General features: G+C 37.1%; 3 protein-coding genes and 1 long non-coding RNA gene across 6 annotated transcripts in view; all 4 read right to left on the bottom strand.

Annotated features, from left to right (window-relative positions):
* Positions 1-241: 241 nt before the first annotated feature.
* LOC147137291 (uncharacterized) lies at positions 242-5,155 on the bottom strand. The gene is made up of 2 exons (XR_015089336.1): positions 4,425-5,155; positions 242-4,007 (listed from the first exon to the last, which is right to left on the bottom strand). It is a non-coding gene; the product is annotated as an uncharacterized LOC147137291 (long non-coding RNA).
* A 298-nt stretch (positions 5,156-5,453) lies between these two features.
* Positions 5,454-11,242, bottom strand: chp1 (calcineurin-like EF-hand protein 1). Its single transcript, XM_086049745.1, has 7 exons — positions 10,843-11,242; positions 10,282-10,354; positions 9,361-9,441; positions 8,614-8,741; positions 8,466-8,527; positions 7,481-7,603; positions 5,454-6,600 (listed from the first exon to the last, which is right to left on the bottom strand). Exons 1-7 carry the CDS (start codon positions 10,907-10,909, stop codon positions 6,547-6,549), a joined length of 588 nt encoding a protein of 195 aa, XP_085905871.1. The 5' UTR covers positions 10,910-11,242; the 3' UTR covers positions 5,454-6,546.
* A 706-nt stretch (positions 11,243-11,948) lies between these two features.
* On the bottom strand, positions 11,949-19,284 carry lgmn (legumain). Of its 2 annotated transcripts, none has more exons than XM_086048947.1 (14): positions 19,118-19,284; positions 18,730-18,883; positions 17,649-17,746; positions 15,966-16,047; positions 15,772-15,854; positions 15,594-15,669; positions 14,910-14,972; positions 14,755-14,821; positions 14,559-14,677; positions 13,471-13,560; positions 13,185-13,388; positions 12,926-13,096; positions 12,375-12,442; positions 11,949-12,270 (listed from the first exon to the last, which is right to left on the bottom strand). In XM_086048947.1, exons 2-14 carry the CDS (start codon positions 18,871-18,873, stop codon positions 12,228-12,230), a joined length of 1,308 nt encoding a protein of 435 aa, XP_085905073.1. In that variant the 5' UTR covers positions 18,874-18,883; positions 19,118-19,284; the 3' UTR covers positions 11,949-12,227. The 2 variants fall into 2 exon arrangements, with proteins under 2 accessions (XP_085905073.1, XP_085905074.1); XM_086048948.1 differs by having other exon boundaries at positions 19,109-19,265.
* Positions 19,285-19,903: 619 nt separating this feature from the next.
* Positions 19,904-22,698, bottom strand: part of pcnx1 (pecanex 1) — a 34,084-nt gene continuing 31,289 nt past the window's right edge. For both annotated transcript variants that reach the window (XM_086048945.1, XM_086048946.1), the window contains one exon: positions 19,904-22,489. In XM_086048945.1, coding sequence (XP_085905071.1) covers positions 22,349-22,489 — 141 coding nt within the window. In that variant the 3' untranslated portion in view covers positions 19,904-22,348. The remainder of the gene's footprint in view (positions 22,490-22,698) is intronic.

The raw sequence follows: 22,698 nt of genomic DNA, 5'->3' as shown, positions 1-22,698 counted from the left end.
AAGAAATGTTGAAATTAAAAAAAAAAAATCCATATCGAGCCGAATAAAGTCACCGCCTGTTCAAATGGCACATTTTAGTCTTATAAAAATATGCTGTAAAATGTGACTGCAAAAATGTCAGGATAACCAACTTGAACAGCTGAACTTGAATTCGGGGATGAGCCGACTCCAATTTATCCTGAGTTTCAATCTAAAAACACATATGCATATAGGTTAAAGGTCACAATAATACACACACCTGGTCGTTGGCACCATGCTGCATTTTATTCTCGTCATTCCTATTGCTGAGTTTTGAGAAACACATTTTTTTTTTTTTTCTGTTAGTCATACAAAACCACTGAACAATAATATTAATAAGCATGCCCGCTTTCCTCCTCGTAGCTGCGGAGTGCATAGTTTGTACACCTCAAGTGAACAAGGAAATCATCATTTCTATTTGGAAACGCTACAACATGCTCGCTACCGTATGAACAAATCCCTCTCCGCACGCAGTCATATGACACACGTGTGGATTATTGCATGCATTACAATCAGGTCCGCTAAAAACCATGCATCTTTTTTTTTTTTAGTACCTCCTGATCTTTAACATGATGTCGTAAGTCCCCAAAAGGCATGATTAATAAATACATAAACAGAGGATGGTGGTTGCAAGGCAGAAAAAGTGCTTTGAAAACACATTTGGACTTTTTTAACCGTGTAAAATGCTACAGGTATTGTACAGTTAACTTTATCTTGTGTATTGATCAGGAATCCCACCCACAAAAAGAAAAAAAAAAACACACACACACACACACAAATAACCCTCCTGTTAACTGGCGGGTCAAAATGACCCGTAAGGTACTATTACATACCACTGAAAAAGAATTTAAAATTCGTTTTTTTCAGCATGAAATGTCTTATTGTTTATCAGGACACTTTATGGCTAATGAAACACACACTCCGGGTCAAACGAATACATTTAAAAGTTAAATACCAATGAAAAGAAGTGAAACACAGTTTTTCGGTATGAAATGTCTTAAAACGTGAACTGGGGGTATTTTTTTCCTTTTAGACTTTAGATTTGATCAGGATTTTTTCCCCCTTTTCTTACACTTATTGGATAATTAAATAGGTTGGACAGTAGATTGTTTAACAACCAGATAAAATCAACAAATTTGAAATAAACAAGAAATAATAATTTTTTTTTTTTAAAAGTTAAAAGTAGTTTTGTTTATGAAACTTCTCAAAATGAGATTTTTTTCCCATTGTCTGCGACAGACATCCCGGGTCAAATTGACCCGGACATTGTTTCTGTTCCTGTAACGAGACAGGAGGGTTAGATGCCGGACGGAATCCATTTTGAAAACAGAAAGAGGCAGTTGACCATCCCCCGCCCCAGAAATCATGCATTTATTGCTGCTAATCTATTATAATCCGAACAATCCTGTACAATTTTCTGGAATACGCGTAACGTATGTACAACACAATGTCACGAAAGGGCTGGAAAATCCATTCAAAAACATTTCAATCCCGTCATTTAGATTACATTGTGCTATTATTTGAATTATTTGTTGCTTGAGTGCATTAATAAAAGGTTCATCATGCATCTAAAAATTTTACTATTGTTTTTTTTTTTTTTTCCGGGGAGATTATTAATCTGTGTTGTATTAAAGCAGGCATCGTGCATTATATGATGAATATATATGAAGTTAAGTATGAACATCTAAATGCATAAATAGATGAGACTATACAAATTTTGAATGGAAGACGTTGGTGATTTTGTTGCTTTTCAAACAACGTGTCACTTGTTTCATTTTTTTCTTCTTCATAATATCGTATAATAAACAACATCAGTCAACAAGGTGACATGTTTGGATGCAATATTGCACGCTGCCCGATCAAAGTCTTTGTTTTTTACAGAGTGTGGAAATAAAGGACACCGTTTGAGATATCTGATTGTATTTATTCTACTAAAATGACTATGACGAATATATTTTTATTCATACTGAAATTAGTAACGTAAATCAAATAAAATGTATCTTATTGAAATATTTAATTCATTAAGACGTCGGTATGATAAAATACATAAAAACAAGCAAACGAAGCAAATGATTTGGTTTTAATTTAACATAAAGATTTGAAATAAAATGCAAATTAAAGCATTTTTATCCTAGACTAAAATTTGAAAAAGTAAAATGGCATTAAACTAAATTTAATACAAAATACAAGCATATCAACCTTTTTTTAAATATACAAGTAAAATAGGTTTAATAAAAGCAATACAATAATACAAATACAAGCATGTTTTTTTTTTTAAATATAAAATTATTATATACACAACCAGATTGTTTTGATTATACTGTCATAAAATTAGTATAAGATATAATACTCTAAAAATGAGTTTTTCATTTTTAATGACTTTGTTTATGATGAATTAATTTATTTAGAATGACAAACATTTTATTTGTCTTTACAGTATAGAACTCAAATTAAAATAAGACAAAGATTATTATAAATTATCATAATAGAATAAGACATGTATTACCCGAAAAGTTGAATACACTTTTATTTATTATACCAAAACCTGCATAATAAATAAAAACGTGCTCAATTATTGAACATTTTTAAAAATCATGTAACTGTTTTTTTTTTTTTTCTTAAATGAAAATAGGAGCAGAAGATTATTTTGTTTCAAGTGAGGACATATTTTGAAACCTTCATATTGGGGAAACTTTTTTTGTGCCCTTACGTGGAGATATTTGATTTAATTTGCGATCAAACTCAAAATAAACACAATAAGGACTTAATGAAAGGATATGTTAATGATAAAAAAAATATATTTCCCTCACACCAGATGTGCAGACCACCATTTTCAATCTTACATGTATTTAATCGATTAACTAAAAATTAATTGATTATCAAATGAATTGACAACTATTTTCATAATCAATTAATCATTTTGGTGACCTTGTATAACTTAAAATTGTCCAACTCGTCTGGACTTCAGCCTCTCAGTAGCAAATATTTTCCGATTTCTGTAGTCTTCCATGAAAGCAGATGGATATTTTTTTCAAAATAAGACATCTGCAAATATCAGATTTTACTTTGGAAAGCAATGATCAACATTTTTGCCATATTTTCTGACATATTGTGTAACTGAATTACAATCAATTGATATTTGTCCATGTTCCACACTGTCTATATGAAATAATGACCTGTTTTTTGAATGACGGTTTGGAAATTAAATGTTTTTTTTTAATACTATGAATAAAAAAAAAAATTTTTTTTTAAATAACAGATTAATCGATTATCAAAATAATTGTTAGTTTCAGCTCAAATGTAGACACTCATACACATCTCAAAGTGAACTGAACCTGCTGCTCATTCTTCTCTGAGGTAGCAAAAAAAGATGAGATCACACTTGCTACAGTTTTGCATGTCTTAGACTCTGGATTTTTACATAGTAGACTTCAAAATACGAGACATCTATCAATCTAGATATCTTTTCAGACCTGCACTTGACCTGAAAAATGACATAAATGATATAAGTTAGCCCACTGTAATTGTCAGTGGCTTACGTATGTGGCACATTTATCCCACTCTAGTGCTCAGTGGCTAATAGAGCGGACTGTGTAGTTCACCAAAACGTCCACCAAAAATCCCAATATAGTGATTAGGGATTACTCCCTAATCACTTATTGGGATTTTCCATCTCATTCAGTAAAAAGTAAGGGTAAATAGTTAATTACATCCTTTCTGTCTCATAATTGCAATATACCGGATTGATGTCCACTGGTGAAACTTTTGTGATCAACATGAAAAAAAAAAAAAAAAGAATTATAATAACATGATTGTTTAAGAATGAGCGAAACTTGCTGTATTAGCTCCACGTCAGTCCACAGGCCGTTCCAAACCACAGACATGTCACAAGAGGATGTTAGCGAAGGTGGATGTGGTTGTTCAGGAACATGGTGGTCCACGTAATGTCTCTCCGTTGTGGCTCAGAAGTGATCTCCAACGCATCCATCCTATGATTTGACAGCAGTATTATTATCATGTCCATAACTGTTATTTACTGTATCTGTTTGTTTAAAATGTGTGTATACAGTATATATGGGTTTATGTGGACTAATCAATTTATGTTCAGACACTATTACTGCATTTTGAAAATATCTGTAGTACATACTTTGATATGTACATTATACATATATACAATGATATATAAAATTTTCCAAAATTTACCCACTGTGCATGCAAATGGAAAAAAAAAAAGTACGGGAGGGTTATTTGGCTTAGGATAGGACAAATGTTCATTTCATATGACACAAAAAGGTAATTCGATGCTTTAGCCTGACACAGTACTGCGTCGGAGAATTTTAAGCAGAATAATTAAATAGAAGTATTGTGAATGAATTGGTTTGGGGAGGAAAAAGCAGGTGTCTGACCTTGGAGTGCTCCTGGTGGTGAGGATGCTGCAGAGATGTTTGGAAGCTTGACAATGGCTGGACCACTTCTTCGTATCCTACGATGACACGGGCAGTTCTGCCAGGCCACTTCTCACTTTCTCCACTAAAACATGTCGAGGATGTTGACACAACAGAAAACCTTTCACCCCGCATAGTGGAATAGAGATAAGGAGACAAAAAAAGTGTCCCCCTTTCGCCTCCCTGCGTCCAGCCTTGTGAGCTACGCCATTTTCAGTTGTCCCGAGTAAGTCAAAGCGCATTTAGCGGAAGAGCGCGATGATTGGCTGAGGAATGTGTCCATCAAAATGGTAAAAGTACCACACCGGAAGTGCTTGTAAATCTTTTTTTTTGTTGTTTTTTGTTTTTACCGCCAGAGTGAACGTAAGAAGAACAAATGCTGAGCAAAACAATCACTTAAAGATATGTTCATGAGCATATTTTCAAACTAGATAAACTTTGATAGATAATATACTGCTGTGAAATGCTGAGACAGGATTGCTGGAGCAAGCTGTCGTTCGTTTTAAAAAAAAAAACTCCCCTTAATGTTCGAAAATCATGTGACTAATTCCAGCAATTAGGGTGAAAATAACGCAAAAGCAACGCTTAGCAAAAAGATTGACTAAAATAAATAGCTGCCAATGAAGTAAGTGCAACATAGAAAAGCTGATATACGGTTGGCGGGGGTTGGCTGTCCGTCAAACAAATTACGCACCGCCCCGGAAAAAGCATGGATAGTTGGATACTCACTTGTGGGTCGCCAGAGGGAGCGTCATTAGTGTGTCGCCAGTCGCCACTTTCTCGACCCATACTTTCAGTCTCTTGGCATCCAAAGGAAATGTGTGGAGCTTCCCATCTTTGCTTTTTCGCAGTATTTGTTAAAAAATAAAAAGTGCCAGCGAGCGATGAGGTGCAAGATGGCGCCCGGAAAATCATGTGATCGCTTACAGCCAATCAGCATCCGGGGCAGATACCAAGTTTGCTTTAAACAGCTCAAACAGCACCCAAAAGTAACAGTCCAAACATGGCACATCGTTTTATTGAATTCACATAAATCTCTATCAGTTGTGAAGTAATACCTATCAGATTAATGTTTTTCAAGTCATACTTCCCGTTTCATTTCCCCTATAGAGGCATCTCTAGGCTTTGAACTACTTCACTATTTTTTTTTATATTAGCCTCTCTACGCAGGAAAGACACTTGGATTTTAGAATGTAGGAATTAGAACAATTAGAGTCAAATGCTGCGCATCATGGTCATGCACACTAGTTCTGACAAAAGATTGGTTTAAATACAAATATATAGCATGTTTACCTCAGCTTTAGCTGGTCCACATTCTATCAGCAAGTGATATCAGTAGTAAAATGTTCCTTCATAGCACTGAACCACTGAAGTGAGTAATTTGAAATCATTGGCAGTACGCTAGTTCATGTAAGCTCAGAACAAAATGGCTACAGGGCCTTTAAAAAGAGACACATTATGGAAAATTGACTTTCTAAATGTCTTGATGACAAATGATGTGGACACGTAAGCGTTTGGCCATGTTATCCACCAACACCGCAACATTAACCTTAATGGACAAGTGTAACTTGGTGGCTTGGTGATGAAGTGCTGCATTACCAGCAATAACACTGTAAAAATGTCTTTCATTCCTCATCCCTGGGGTATTTGGAAAATGTCCCAGATATTTGGGGATTAAACTGTGAAGAAAAAAAAAAAAAAAAATCCATAATTTGTCTCTCCTTTACAATGATGCATTAAAAACACTCACCCCTCCCCTTTTGTACTCTTGATTGTACCGTGTGAACAGCAGTAGCGACTGTGGTCCTCACAGTATGAAATTTGACTGCGCCCAGCACTGGGATGAAAGAAATTGCATATAAGAGAAATAAGAGTAACAAACAAACAAAAAAAAAAAAAAATCAAGGCACATGCACAGGTGTAGCAGCACAAAGACGTTTCTCAAAGGTTTTGGGCGCGAGACAGCGGCTTTCTACGGGAGGCGAGGACCATAGTCGCCTGCTTTTGAGACGGATGGAGGAGAGGAAAAAAAAGCTAAATGTCCGGCCGTGATGATGATTTCCTTAAATAAAAAGTCTAGTCATCAGTGCAGGAAGCGGATGCTCATTTTCTGCTCCACGTCAACCTTCTCCAGCACCTGTCACACACACAAAACATTAGTGTTTTTTTTTTTAAGGAATGCTTGCATTTTTTACCACATTAATTCTAAAACAGAAATTGCATACATGTAAAGGCAATTTAAATTATTAATGCAATTGTGAATTATATTTATCACTTATCAATGCACTGTGCCATCATGAAATGTAAATGGCAGTTAATAAGTCATAAGATAAAAATGTCATTAAATACATTTAAATAAAATACATCCATTAAAGAGATGTCATTATATAAAAAATATATAGATAGTAAATAAAAATGTCAAATAATGCTCTTGAGCAAGTTTAAGTCCAACAAAATACAAACCCTATCAAATGTAATGGAAAATTAATTTTAAAAAGTCAATTAAAACATACAATTTTAAATGATCAAATAAAAAAATTAATTTAATTGAAAAAAATTGATTAAAATACATTTGCAATTGAATAGTTAATTTTTTAAAAAGTGAATAAAAAATACATTTGCAATTGAATAGTTACATTTTTTTAAAAAGTAAATGAATACATTTATTAATTTTAAGGTCAAGAAACAAATTGATCCTGGAGTAAATCATTATTTCACTTTCGAAAGAAATAATTCACATTTTAATTGTGCATACTGAAATAATCATTTCTTGGCAAATATATTTATTTTAATTTTGGAACAAACAATTCATCATTTATAAATACTGCACTGTGTACATACATTTCCTGGTTTATACTTTAATATATTCTTGGAAATATATTTATTTTGTACATTACCTGTTGCTAGAGAGAGAAATTGCATTTTGGCTCTTTATGTCCAGGATATAAACCATTGACAAAAAAAAAATAATAATCTTGGAACTGAATTAAAAAAAAAAAACGGGGTAGAGAACTTGCCTTGATGAACTCATTGAAGGAAATGGAGCTGTCTCCGTTAGTGTCGGCCTCCTGGATGGTTCTGTCCGCGATGCTCCCCAGCTGCTCGTCAGAGATGTTCACGCCCACCATCATCCTTAACACCTGTCAAAACACGCAGATGCACACACGCAGGCGTTGTCATGCGTTTGGCACAAAAACACACGAGTCATGAACGCGTCAGCGTCTTGAGAGGAAGGAAAATCAACAAAAATGAAATTCGGAATCACGTTGTAGCTACTTATCAACTAAAGGGCAAAGTCTCCTCACCGCTGTCACGTCATAGCCTTTTTAATTCCTCGCCTAAACGCGGTGACGATGACGCGACAAGCTCTACCGCGCGAGTGCAAGGAAGCGGGCAAGTTGAAATGACGGGGATGATTCCGCGGTTTGCTCATGTGTGGCAACTTCCAGCTTTGTTTCGATGCAGAGTTACACAAAAATTCAACAAGGCAGGTTTCAATCGATCGGCGGGATCGAGGATGATCTGATTTTTGGTACAAATTCTGTGCTTTGAAGGAAAAAGTATAGACACCAAGAGCATTTGTAGAATTTTGCAAAATTATGTAAAAAAATAAATAAAATAAAAATTTTATCAGAAATTTCACTGAAAAAAAACAAACTTCTATCTGAACTATTTTACAGACATTTCGACATTTTTCAACAAAAAAAAGGCATAGGCAATCTTTGGAAAAAGTTTTACACTTACCTAAAGAACTTTTTTCTAATAAAAAAACAAAACAACAAAAAAACAGATTTTTCTTCTTAGACATTTTTTTTTCCTTTTCCTAAAATGCACGTATTAAAACATTTTCACATTTCACTTTTCCATTTAATGTATTTACCATTACAAATCATAGATAGTTTTCCCCACAAAACATTACAATTTTTCTTTAAAAAAAAAAAACAAACAAAAAACTGCTATGCCATTCTAAGCTGAAAGTGAGCACTGTTGAGGAGAACTCACCTGGAGCAGCTCATCCCGTGAAATCTTGTCATCCCTGTCCAGGTCGTAAAGACGGAAAGCAACTGAGTAGAAGTCGTAAAAAGAGAGTGATAAGTGATGGCTGTCGTTTTTTACGATAACCAAAACGTGTCCCCTTATGTGCACTCACACAGCAGTTTGTTGGTCCTGCTGTTGAGCGGCTCGCTGGGACTGGCGTTCTTGTTCTTCTCACTGTCCTCGATGGGTCGGAAGTGGGCCAGCGTGCGCATGAAGCCTCGGAAGTTCACTTGGTCCTCCCTGACCATGTTTAAAAAATTAGAAAATAAAAAATATTGGGAGCTGTACACTTTGTGGAATGGCTATTAGAATTTGTACACTTTTTCCAAAAACATGAAAATGTCTAATATTTCTATTTCACTAAAGGGCTTTTACAAATGAAATTGTATTTTTTTATATTTTCAGCTCCATTTTTCAGTTTTTATTTATACAATTGAAGTTTATTTTTTAAATTTCTTTCAAAAATATTTTCCCCCCAAAATTAAAAGTAGCATTTTTCTTTAAAAAAAAAAAATGCTGTTTTTTTTTGTTTCATATAAAATGGTAAAAATAATTTACATTTTTTCACTTTTTTTTTTTTTTAAATGTATAAATATTACATCAAAGTGAGTTGAGGAGCTCCTTGTAGTGTTTGCCACGATGGAATCTGTATGCATTAAAAACCTTTTTAGGGGATGATTTAGGGGATGTAATTGCAGTTCCCGCTGCAGCGTTCAGTCCCTAACCACCGCACTTTAGTATAGGAGGGAACACCTTTGTCTCAGAATTCTGTTTCAAACGTATCAGTGAATACGACAGCAGCAGCCCAAACGACCCATTTTGTAGGAAGAGGCAGAACTTTCCAAAATAAAAGCCTTACCCTTCCGGGAAGAAGGCGTTGATGATGCGGTCACCCAAAGGATTGATGGCCAACTCGGGAATCCTCTGGAAGTCTTCTCGACTGCGCACAATGAAAATTGATTCGATTTTATTAGATGCAAAAAAATAATAATAATACGCTTGTAAGACAAAGTGGTTGCTACATCTTCATCAAGACGACGATTTGGCGGAGGAAGCCAAAGGAGTTTCATGGTAATGCTGACCCTCATAATAACACATAAATAAATAGAGGAAGATGACACCAGTCACCTTGACTCTCACCGTGACTGAGCTGGGACAAGAACAACCAAAACTTGTTGTGTGTAAACGCCATTGCCTTACACATACACAGATACACGCACACACATACAACAGCGGATTTAACAGCGGTAAGTTCAGGAGCCAGCATATGTAATCATTACCCGCCCGTTCAACTATTACTCGCCATGTCCCGTCTAAAGATGAAACTCTTTAGTTTGTGATTAACTGTGTAAAAATGTTCCAATAGGAAATCATGTCAAAGTCGGCCTGGGCGATATGGCCCGAAAAGAAAAAGCTGATGGTGTGTGTCTTTGGCTTAATGAGTGCATCCAATTTTTCCCCCTCAATACTAAGATTGTGATTTAATCAGTGATTATTTTTCATAATACATGAAAATACATGAAGTAAGAAGCGAGAGTAGTCACAGAAAACTCAAAAGTGGGGTTAAGATCAGCAGATATCATTAATATTTGTCAACTGCGGGCTTGTGAAGCCTTTTCATCATTCTTTTTTGATTAAGGGCTATATAAATACATTTGATTTGACTGACAAGCATGGGGGAGGCTGAAGCCAGGATTCAAACCCCGAACCTTTGAACGGCAGATGTGCTGAACACTCGAATTATGCTGCCTAACGACCTCTTCATCCACAATTGTCTCACCTGAGGGTACCGTTCTCGCCTTTATCCAGGCTGGTGAAGCGGCTGTACAGGCGAGTGATCTGGCTGTGCGAGACTACGGAAGGGCACATAGAAGACGATGTTATGACGTCACACATAAACAGTAATGAGAAAATGTTTGGCTGGGTTGTCTTTAAGAGTAATTTAGCAAAACAATGGCTGATCTGCTCGCTAACGCCAGCTCTACACCAGTTTCAGTGTCCAAAGAGCTCATATGTGCCATTAATCCGAGCAACAGAAAAGTCAATTAATTCATACCCTATTATATCAATCGCTCGGCCTTGGTTAAATCATAATGACATGTAAGGTCTTTTTTGTTGTTTATTTTTTGCTACCCGGAAGTACATGTGACGTCATTATATGCCCAATAATAGTCATAAACCCAGCATTATGATTCCGTTATGAAGGCCTACTGGAAGCCATAAAATGTGGCTTCCTTTAAGGAAATAATATAATTCCTCTAATAGGCCCCCACCCCACGTTTGTTTAGCATTGAAAATAACAATAAAAACAATAATATAATATATAATAATCATAACTCACAGCCCGTTTCTTTCTTGATTTCTTCAATTTCCTCCTCGCGCAGTAACGTGGACGCCCGGGATCCCATGACTAGAATGTTGAAGTTCGGAACCAGCACACAGAAACGAACCGGCTGTAGAAAAGTTAGTTCGCCAAAAACAAACAAACACAAAAAAACGTCTACCCTTGAGCAGCTAGCACGCCAGCTGTCTAGCTCGCCCGTCCACCGTGAGGACAAGAAAGTCTCTCGGGGAAGTTTGGGACAACTTTAAAGTATGCTCCGTGTGTAAAACTAGTAAGTCATTCGTTGTTTAATTTTTTTTTTCAGCTGATTGAAATGTACGCTCACAAATGTCTGCATCTAAAGAAGAGAAGGCGAGTTTCGGTCCTTTTATCTTCCGTCTTTATCGAGTGGGCGGGGTTATGTTGGTTGAAGTGGGTAGCCGCCTGAGTGCCTGATTAAAAATGTGACCTAAGCGTGATGTGTGCCTTATTGAAATTTTTTTTCAAAATTATATATCGCTAATTTAAATATCGTACTAATTTAGGGTAAAATGTGATAAGTACGTTACTAATTATGTACAACTATGTCTTCTGTGATAATTGTGATATGTCTTGTCCAAAGTATAAGTATTAAAAAAATAAAACAACACTTGATTTAACGCAAAAAAAGCCCATCATAAAATAATGCTCTGAACTGATTAGTCAAATAATTCGAAGAAAAAGTATTGAAATCACATGATTGCACATCCACCGTCCACCGCCAGAGGGCAGTGCTTCAGTGTGATTTTGATGCAGCGGTCTCTTGTTTCGGGTTTAAAATACTGTACAGTATTCGAAAAAAGAATTGCCACAATAATAAACATGGTAGAAGTCATATTTTTGACAGAATCGGTCAAATGTCACAATCCTTCTAAATATCGGAGCGTGCAGGTGTACCCAATGTAACACTTTTAGAGAAGGATAAGAGCCTAAACAATAAATTGATCTAAAACAGCAAAATAATGTTGCAATGTGATTAATAAGAGAAAAAAAAAACCTAACACGCAAATCACCTCTGCTAAGGAAAGTAGTTAATTGTGAGGCAGATGTGCCACGCTGCCCTATATAATGAGTACAAGACAGCATTTGAGCTTTGTTTTTGGTCTTTCATCTTTTTATTGGAGCGTCAGTAAACAGTCATCATTTTCACACCAATAAAGCTGATAGCAAAACACATTTACACAAATAAAAACAAATATGTTCTGAAAAGCACACAATCAATAGCAAGTCATTCAGAAACCTCTCAAAAGTGCAATTCATCTTAAAATCAAAAACACACATTGGGAAACAAACATAAAAAAATAGTTAATAGCGTGTTAATAAAACCAATAACCAAGCAGCTTTCATATTATCAGGGCTTTTGTTCACTTGCTGAAGTGGCACACTGAGTCCATGGCCATCTGGATGCTGCGCACACACACAAAAATGACAACATGAGAACTCCACTTTTCTTTAATAGTATTATTCTAAAAAATAAAGCACACTTTTTTTTTATCAAATGTTCCAGCTACCTGTCGGCGGCATAGCCTCTCTCGCACATGTTGACCAGAGCGTACAAATGTCTCAGCGCATACTCGTACTGGAAATACAAATCGTTTCAAAAAAAGAGCAATTCAAGTGAAAGCCTCAATTATTAAATGGGAAGTCAGGTCAAGCATTTCTTTAAAATAATATGTTCTATGCATCCCCACTAGTCTAAACACGGCATTCAGATTAATATTGCGTTTGTGGAATATGAATTAAGCAGCAAAATCCACCCGTTTTTATCCATCTCAGGCGGCCATTTTGCTACTTGACCTCGACTGAAAATGACATCACAGTCGCTGAGGGCTCAGGTAATGTCCAAGCACGGTTAGAAAAGTGCTCTTTCAGGAAGAAAACACGACAAAGCACTTTTCAAAACAAAAAAGCAACAAAGCATTTCCCCCCCACACACACAAATTCGTAGCTTTCCAAAAACAACGTTATTTGGAAAATTATTGACTGAATACCTAAATGTATTGCATTGAAACAAAAACTTCCCACTGGTGTGAGCGCGTGTGTTGTGCTGTTGCCGTCGTACCTTGGCTTTGTTCCAGTTGAAGCAATTGTGTTTGTAGTGGTCCACGGCGGTCCGGTAGCACCGGTGCTGCGTCAGGTCCCGCCTTTCGTTGACCACCTCCTCGGCCTTGGAAAGATCACCCGTCACCCTCTCGGCGATCTGCCGCATGCTCGCCGCCAGCATCTCCCTGACCTACACACACAAACGCACGAAAACACGCACGGTTGATTAGTCTTGGTCAAACGACGTTTGATTGGCAGCCGCACAGCGAGCTGTTGACCTTGAAGTGTGCGTCTATTTCCGAGAGGAGGCTCCGGGCCGAGCCGATGTCGTTGGAGGCCATCAGCTTCCTCTTAAGGATGGCCAGGGGAACGTCGGGACTCGGCGTCAGGTCCAGTTCGCCGACGGGAGGCAAGGGGCCGGGGGCGACGGCTTCGCCTTTGCGCATCCCCTGGAAGGCTGCCACCTTCATGTGCGCCAGAGTCTGACGGCGGGAAAAGCATACGTGAGTATGATGCAAAACATCATCGTATTGAACGTGCCGCGCCGTCTGTGTGCCGCCTCACTTTGTTTCCAAACTGCTGCACGTGGCTGGTGTTGGTGTGATTCTTAACGAGTCGAAACTGTTTCAACAGCGTTTCCTTGGACAGGTCCTCCTGCGCCGTCACAGAAATGCCAAGAATGAAAGCCACAGAGTCAAAATGATGGCTTTGAACCAAAATGGCCTGTTGTCTTTTCAGCTAGAGCGTCTTGAGATTTTTTTTGGTGGGTCTACTCATGATGGACAAGTCAACCACATTGTTACATGAAACTCACTTTGACGGCTGAATTTTGAAAACAAAGAAAAGTACACTGCCGAACCGAAATAGCTGTATTAAACCATAACATCAAATTTCATGCGCCTTTTCACACATGTCTTGAGACTTTTTTGTGGCTCTACTCATAATAAACGTGTACCAAATTTCATGTCACTAGGGAAAACCTTTTTTGTATATTCCTAATTCGAGAAGACCCTACTGAGCCCAATTGGGCTGCTTCAAACCAAAATATTTCCTGTGTCTTTCCAGGTATGGCATTTTGAGACCTTTTTTGTGGGTCTACACAATGGACACATCTACCAAATCTCATGTTGATAAGTAAAGACAAAATCTAGAGTGTACTACCGAGCCAAAGTATGCACTTTAAAACAAAATTGCAGACTTCCTGTGCCTCAGCAAAGCATACCACTTTCAGGGATGCTTTCTAGAGACTTTTTTGTGGGTCTGTCTACTCATAATAGACATAACAACCACATTTCAAGATGAGTCACTGTTTAGGAGGCTGAATTTCTGAAAACACGCCAGAACGTGCAACAGTACCAGATTGACTGTTTCTGAAACCAAAATGGCTTCATGACCTTTTTTATTCTGCCAAATGTCATGTTGCTCAGGGAAACTGTCTTCAGGGGCTGAATGATTATTATCTTTTTTTTTATTTTTTTATTTTTTTTAAATACAGGCCCCAACGTATTTATGATGTATGACTTTTTAATGTATTTTTTCTGTGGGTCTACTCATGATAGACATGAAAAACAAGTTTTATTTCTACATCTAAGGTTTGTTAAAAAGAACTTCAAAAAAAAAAAGAAAAGGAAAAATGAAGAGTCTGTACATACCGCATCAGAGTCTTCCATCCAGTTGACGCTGTACCAGTCTCCCAGGTAGGTGTCACGTTCGGTGTCATAATAGCAAGCGTACGACGACTCGTGGGAGTTGGCGGCTGTGGTGGCGTAAACTAAACAAAAAAAGTCATTCAAAAATAATCAGTATTGAAAACACTTTGGAGTTGTTGTTCTGTTTTGTTCAACTCACCGTCAATGTCGTCAGGCAGATGGGTCATCATCGACCCCGACTCGCATGCTTCGATGTAAAACACCATCTGACACAAAAGTGCATCGAAAACAGCTGAGTAGCAGTGCTGACAGATGATGACGCTTTTTGGTGGTATTAGCCAGTGAGCTACACACCTTCTTGTACTTCTTATTGTCGTGCATGTACTGGATGGTCTCCTGGAGGTCTTTGACGTGCAGCTGTAAAAGAGACAAAAGAGCAAGGAGCATTGTCGATATAGTATATTTAAATTTATAATCAATCAAATCTATCGAAAAAAAAAAAAAATTCCGTTACAAAACCCAGGTTGATATATAAAGATAATTTTAAAATGTTAAAAAAAAAAATGGGTGGTGTAATATAATCAATACTTTTTTAAGGGCATTTTGCTTAACATTTGCCGAAATCCCAGGTTGATGCATAAAATTCTTAACATTTCATTTCATTTGGGGAATTGATTCTTTCCCCCACTTTTTTTTTTTTTTTATACTTCAACATCCAGGATGATGTATAAGAATAAAACATTACGTCAAAAAATAAATATACAAAAGTCAGGTTGATGTTTTCAAAACTCTTTTTTTCCCCATTTAAAAAAAATGGTACAGAGCCAGGGGTGATGTAAAAAATAATACGATTATTTAAAAAAAAAAAAAAAAGTGTATTTACGTTCTATAAAATCCCATATATCCATATATATTTTTTTTAATTATTTTTGGGAATTGATTCTACTGCGTTGTCTTTTATTATTTTACAAAACAATAACAAAAGGAACCGCAGCCACAATGATTTTGTGAGTGCACAGTGAAAACCAGCCAGCCAACCTCTCCGGCGGGGAAGGCCAGAATTCCGGGCGCTCCGTGGTCAGTGAAGTAAACAAAGACGTGATCGTTTGGACCGCTGTGGAGACACAAAGATTAAGATGTTAACATGGCAATATGACCCCCTACCCCAAAAAAAAAACAAAAAAAAACACAGATACATTGCAGAGTTGTCACCTGCCTCTTTAAGACTTTCCCGGAGCCTCCTTTCACTTTGGAGGCGTCACCTTTGAGCACGGCCAGGAAGTTTTCTGGATTGACATCCTGCGCAGAACAAGGCAGTCAGCGCTTTGTGAGGAATGATTAGAAAAAAAAGAAAGAAAAAAAAAAAAAGAAAAGAAAAGTGGGCAGCGGCCTATTTTTTTTGTCACTCACTTCAGAAGTGTAGTCCTTGGGGACGCCCTTGTACACGTCACTACCGTTGGGCCTGTTGATCAGGATGCCGGGCGTGGGATTCCTTCCGGAGCGAAGCAGGAAAACATTGGTTACGTTTAATACAGCAAAATATTTAAAAAAAAAATTTTCCTCATCCTCTTTTTTGACTTCTGTCCGCAAAAATGCTTCCGCTGAAACGCCCACAGCAGATTTAGAAGCCTCATTATATGTACTTGACAATTTTTTTTTTTTTTAAATACTTCAAACTTGGCAGGGTTGTTCGCAACACTCTTTTCTGTTGTGTGTCAAATTCACAAGACATTTAATTTCAAATTAGAGCGACTTGAAATGTTTTAACGCAAGCTTTGATTCTTTTTTTTCACCTTGCGCATCAAAAGTGTTTCAGGCAGCGACTGCGAGGGGAAAATAAAGTTAAGATGCCACCTGACTGGTTGCACTAAGTGGCAATTAGCGCGGAACGAGGAGAAGAAATAAGATTAGTTTTGTGTGACTCCTCTCAGAAAGCTCATTTTGTTTGTGCACACATTTTGCTGCCTTGGCTAGAAAGTATGCCCATGTGTTGAAAAAGTCCCCCAAAGAAATGGCCCGTTGTATGTTAACAAACCGCCGGCAAACTTTCATTTCTCTTCTAAATATTTCCAAGCGCGTCAGAGGAGATGAACAGAAAAAAAGAGGAAGGGTGAGACAAAGAGCAGCTGCAAATGCTTTTCGAATATGCATTTGACTTAAAAATATGATCATCTGATCTGATGATTATTTTCGTCCACGGGTTATGCTGGTTTTTTTTGTTGATTTTGGGAGTTTTACTTTGGCTTGATGATCAGTGTTGACCATTTTCTTGCATTTGGCTGAGTGCCCCTAAAAACAGGAAAAAGGCTACAGGCTGCTGTGAACATCTACAGGAAAGTGGCTGACAGAACTGATAAAAGAAGATCCACTCAATCATTTATCCTTTTTTTTTCTTTTAAATACAATCCACTCAATCATTTATCTTTTTTTTTCTTTTAAATCCAAGGAGAATCTTTAAAATTTTAATTAACAACTAACAGATTAAATCAATCACTTGTCGCTCCACTAGGAAGATTTTTGATAAAGTTGAAATAAAAAGGCGCCATTTCCACACAGTAAAGTTGAAAATATTGAGAGAAATGTCATCATTTTACCTGAATAAAGGTGTAATATGACAATTAAAGTTGCAACGTTTACAACAACAAAAAAAAAGTCAATACAGGTAAACAATTGCAATATTATGAGAGTTAGTTGTAATTTTCATGACAATCTAAAGATTCTGAAAAGCTTTTATATTATGGGAATAAAAAAGGCAATAATATGAATATGAAATCGAAATATTACAAGAATAGAGTTGTAGTTTTACAAGAATAAAGTTATATATTAAATGTAAAAAAAAAAAAAAAAAAAAAAAAAAAAGTATTAAGTCGTACTGCAGTACTTACGTAACAATATTACAAGAAAAACTTTTCGGAATTTAACAGGAAAAATTCGATGAAAATATAAATTAAAAAAATAACCGAAAAATGTGAAAGTGTCTCAATTTTATGAAAATAAAATCATACTATCAAAAGACTAAAGTTGTACATTGACGTGGGAAAATGTACGAGAAAAGCTGTGTTTGCGTGAGGTAAAAAACAATGACGTTCTCACTCCTCAGCTTGCGCCAAGTCGTCCATCATCATGACCACTATCTGCTCGTCCGGGATGCCATTCTTGTGCACGATCTGGTAGGCGTGGCACGCGTCCGCCTGGTCAATGGACACAAACACGGCACATCGTTTCACTAATAATTCCACAAGTGCGGTTGGGTTTCTTTTTGGTGGCTTTTTAATGTCCCGTTTCCGCAAGTCATAATTGTATGGGAATAAAGTTGAAATATTTTGCAAATAAGTTGTAAATTATCATGCAAAAAGTCATAGTTTTACGAGAAAAAAAAAAAGATACACATTTTTCAAGAATAAAAGTACGACTATTAAAGACTAATGTCTGATATATCAGGAATGAAAAGGTGAAATATTACAGGAGATTTTTTGGGCGGGGAGAATTCTGATGTAATATGAAAATTAAGGTGCGGAATTATCAGAAAATAGTCATAATTCTGCAAGGAAAAGAATCATTTGATGAGAATTGAGTCACTACACCAACAATAAAGTCATAAATGACTTTAGATTTAAAAAAAGAAAAAAAAATATCATAGTTTTCAAGAACAAAGTCATGCAGGAATAATTTTTAAATTGCATTTGTAAATTTCCATGAAAAAGTCGTAGTTTTACTAGGGAAAAAGTCAGGAAAAAAGGCAACGTATTAGAAGATAGTAGATAGATGACATTGTTTTATTTTTAAAAAATGTTAAAATTTTGAAAGGCATGATTTTACACGAATGAAGTACTAGTATTGACAAAGTACGAATTATAACATGATAGTCAGGTTGCAAGTAAACTTACAAAAAAATTACATTGGCGAAAAAGCAGCAGTTTTCAAAGACTAAAGTTGCAACGATACAAGGGGGAAAAAAGTATTCATAATGGTAGGAGAATAAAGTTAAAAGACTACGAGAACAGGGTACTTTAACCTGAAATGTAGTAAGATTTTAGTCGCAATTTACTGAAAAAAAAATGGAGAACGGACTACGTGGGCTACTTTAAGTTGAGTAACAAAGTATTTGTACTTGGCTCCTTCCCACTGCTGAATACATAAACCATATTTGAATATTTCTATTATTCTCTTTTACCTGATGTCTGTAGTTGTACCAAGAAGACGAGCCAGCAACGATCACCACCCAGTTCTTCCCGTTTTCGGGTTCCTGTCTGGGGAAGGACTTCACCAGGACGGCGGAGAGCCCCAGCACAACCAGCAGTACCAAGGTACGACCCATTTCCTTGCCCCTGTTTCGGGAGCGAGATATGAATGATAACTATTATTGATTGACACATTCATAAGTCGAAGTGACTTATATGAGCGAAGCTTGTAAGAGCAACTCGACGCCACCTGATTCCTGGCAGTCACATGACAACGGTATCCCTTCTCCCTATGCTTACTTGCTAGCTAGCTAATATTAAATCCCACAACGGTGTTTAAAATAAACTCAAAATATCAGTAAAAACACATACTTGTATTACCTGAAGTTTGCTTGCTGTAGGAAGCTGAGGGAAGTGAGTAGGGAGTAAAAATAACAACCAAACGACCCGGTTTATCTTGATAGAAACACAGCAGTGTTATTTATATGGGGGGAAAAAAAAGACCAGCTTGGAATCAGGGTAGAGTGGCAGCCAATCACGGCGAGTAGGAGGCGGGGCCTTCCTGTTAAAAATTAATAAATCACGTGCTCACAGTCGAGCTTGAACTTGATTGACAGGTGAAAGTCGAAGGATGGCGCAGTGATTTCCATGGGTAAACACAACAAAAACTGAATAAAAAAAAAAATCAGAGGGATAAAATGTTACATTCATCCTTTCCAAACGTTTCAGGCAGCGTAACTGGGTTAGCAAAATAACCTAGCGTTTTTTTACGGTGTAGGCGAATGTTTGAATTCGAAATACCATGATAATACGGTTGTAAATATGAAAAACAGGTGCATAAGACAAAAAATATATATTTAACGTTAAAAGTCGTAATTTTTGCCCCCAAGTTTTTGTTTTGGAACAAAGTTGCAGTACTACAGGAATTAGACAAGTAACATTATGAGAATAAAATAAAAAATAATTAAGTTGTACGATATAAAAATAAAGTTCTTAAAATATGAAATAGTCAATTTTATGAGAAAGTAGAAATATTATGGGAATAAATTGATCAATATTACCAAGAGTTGAACTATGGGAATTAAGTCATAATATAACATGAATAAAGTTGCATATTACACAGATAACATTCAATATAAGTCCAAACAGCCACCACAATAACCCATCTGCAATAAATCAATTCTTTATTTCTCAATATAGAAAAGCAATTAAGTTAAATAGTTAAACCATCAAAAAAATCTGCATCTTGTTTTCAACCCCATGGTCCTTTAATACATTAACATTTTTATCTCCAAAAGCGGAAAGTGTAAATACTATTTTCACAGTAATAAATATTTTATACACTCAACATTATACATATATATATTTCTGTAAATATATATACGGATATACAATAAAAAGTTATATTCAAGTTGGTAAAAGAAATAAGAAGGGTGATTGCATTTTAATCGTCATTCCAAGGCATCGGTATAACCACGGCCATTCAGAGTCTGTCATAATAAATAGAGCGTGATAATATATGTATGTGTGTTATGTATATATATGTATATAATATATATATATGTGTATATATATATTATATATAATATATACATACATACATACATGTGCAATTGTAGAGCATCACTGTAAATAAAAATTATAGTGCAAGTCAAGACTTTCAAACTAATCCGAGTGGAATGACTACAATGAGACGTCCTCTGTCGTGATGGCAACAGGGTGGTACAGAGCAGGGTGGTAGCAGAAATGACAAAACCAGGCATATTTGGCAAATTATTAACAACAAAAGATATCAACACAAAAATGCATAGAAATCAATGAGCTTGACTGTCATGCAGCATTTTTCCCCAGACAATAAAAGCAAGGCAGATTGTGACAGAGGAAGAAGGAAGGGAGGCGCTTAAAAAAATTAAATAAAATGAACATATTCTGCCTCGGCTTGCACTTTTTCCCTGTAGTTCGATTTCCCCCCAGCTTTGGGCGGGGAGAGAACTCCCAGTTCCTGTTTTCAAAAGCGACGCTGGCAGCAGATTGTGGCGACTTAGCCGTAACCAGCTCATGTTCGAAGTCAACCACATTGTGTAATGTCACACGTCAAATCGATGTCAGGATACACCTTCAATAAGTGACAATAGCAGCTTTGTAGCCATTAGCGGATAACATTAGCTGTCAGTCTCAGTGTGCGATGTCAGGCGCAAAGTCCGTAACATACTCGAGCTTTGATACCAAGCGACGTTAGAAGCTAATTTGACATTAGCGTCCAATGTTGGCAGGTGTCCAGTCACACATAAAAATTGATAGCACGCGTGACTTCTGTTAATAAGTAGTAATTATGTAAACTTAAACGTTTGTGGCTAACATTAGCAGCCAACCCCCAAGTCGCAAACAAGGACAACCATCTATAGTAAATCGTAGCAGCTACTTAGCCTTCATGAACAAGTGACAACTTGTCCCAGTTAGCTATTAGCTGCTAATTAGCTGTTATCAAACAAAATCGTCCACCGCTACTAAGATTGGGATAGTTAGCCATTATCTGCTAATGTTTGCAGTCACTCACATTGTGCCGTCACAATAAATCGATAACGTGCACAACCTTCGATAACAAGCAACTATAATGGCTAGTTAGAAGTTAGGAGCTCCCGTTAGCAGCCAACCACATTGTGAGATGTCGCATGTAAAATACATACCAGGCTCTCATAACTGAAAAAACGCACAACCTTTGTGATAAGCCACAATAGCTGCAACTGAACCGTTAACGGCCATTTAGCCGTTATCTCGACCTTCGTTAACAAGTCACAATAATGGCTACTTAGCCATTAAAGTCGAGTCACAGTAATGGGTACTTAGCCATTAACGTCTAGTAGGCCATTAGTGACAAACGGCATAGCTCATCCACATGAAAAATGTCATGAAAAATCATTTTCAGGCTCGAACTTTAATAGTAAGTGACGATAGCAGCTATTTAGCCATCAGCCGCTAATGTTAGCAGTCGGCCACATATTACAATGCCACATACAAAGTTGTTAACATGCTCAATCTTTGATGTTAATCGATGATGGCAGGTAGTTAACGATAGCAGTTGACCGCATTGTGTGACATCAAGCGTACAGCCTAAACCATCGCACAGCTTTCTATTTTCAATGAAACCGTTAGCAGCTAGCTAGCCGTAAGCTGAACCGTCATTAACAAGTGACGTTAGTGGCTAGTTAGCGGTCAGTGGTTATAGATGGCAGTCAACCACACTGTGCGTTGCCACATGTAAAATCGAAAACATGTATATCCGTCTACTCAGCTGTTAGCGGCTACCTAGCCTTTAGTGCCACCGTCGTTAACAAGCGACAACAGCAGCTAGTAAGCAATTAGCGACCACACTGCTCAATGTCACATGTGAAGACTCAAAAACGCACAACCTTCTATTATGAGTGTCTAGTTAGCCATGAGCAGCTAACGTTAGCGGTGATCGACTTGATCCGTGACATCACACAATGTTTCAGACCGCTAGCATAAGCCCTGATGTGCGTACACTGCCTCGGCTTTCACTTTTCGCCATGCGTTTCGATTCTGTGCGCCCCCGCTTCCCATGTATGTTCTTGGTGTGCTTAGGGTCCCCTGTTAAACCTCAGCGCCCAGTTCGATGACGCCCGTCTCCACAATGGGCACCAGTTTGTCGTCCACCTGTACCAGCAGGATGGTCTTGTCTATGTGGGAGCGGTTGACCGGCTCGCGGCTACAAGGCACCCACCGGTGAATCACCTGGAAATACGCAATAATGACAATCCGCTCACATTTACGACACAAGGAGGAAGTAGGTCAGTGTCACAGGGCGCTAACTAGGACAAACAAACAGGATCATCAGAGCAAAGGCAAAAAAGAAAAAAAAGTGGTTGCTTATGTGACTGTTCAAAAATGAGCACACAGCATAAAAAAAAGAAAGAAAAAAAAAAGAAAACCAGAGCAAAGTT

Source organism: Filicampus tigris, chromosome 13 (assembly GCF_054856515.1).
Source record: "Filicampus tigris isolate MCC_2025a chromosome 13, RoL_Ftig_1.0, whole genome shotgun sequence".
In the NCBI taxonomy this organism is placed as follows: domain Eukaryota; kingdom Metazoa; phylum Chordata; class Actinopteri; order Syngnathiformes; family Syngnathidae; genus Filicampus; species Filicampus tigris.
The sequence above is the reverse complement of the archived record's forward strand: the minus strand, read 5'-3'. Positions and strand labels throughout refer to the sequence as shown.

Excerpts from the sequence above, each read along its gene's own strand:
- chp1 (XM_086049745.1), bottom strand. The coding sequence starts at position 10,909 with ATGGGATCCCGGGCGTCCACGTTACTGCGCGAGGAGGAAATTGAAGAA. Across the intron at positions 8,742-9,360 it reads AACGCCTTCTTCCCGGAAGG|GGAGGACCAAGTGAACTTCC; the intron begins GTAAGGCTTTTA and ends AAACATGGTCAG. Across the intron at positions 7,604-8,465 it reads CACGGGATGAGCTGCTCCAG|GTGTTAAGGATGATGGTGGG; the intron begins GTGAGTTCTCCT and ends GTGTTTTGACAG.
- lgmn (XM_086048947.1), bottom strand. The coding sequence starts at position 18,873 with ATGGGTCGTACCTTGGTACTGCTGGTTGTGCTGGGGCTCTCCGCCGTC. Across the intron at positions 13,561-14,558 it reads GGATGGAAGACTCTGATGCG|GAGGACCTGTCCAAGGAAAC; the intron begins GTATGTACAGAC and ends GTGACGGCGCAG. Across the intron at positions 13,097-13,184 it reads AAATAGACGCACACTTCAAG|GTCAGGGAGATGCTGGCGGC; the intron begins GTCAACAGCTCG and ends TTGTGTGTGTAG.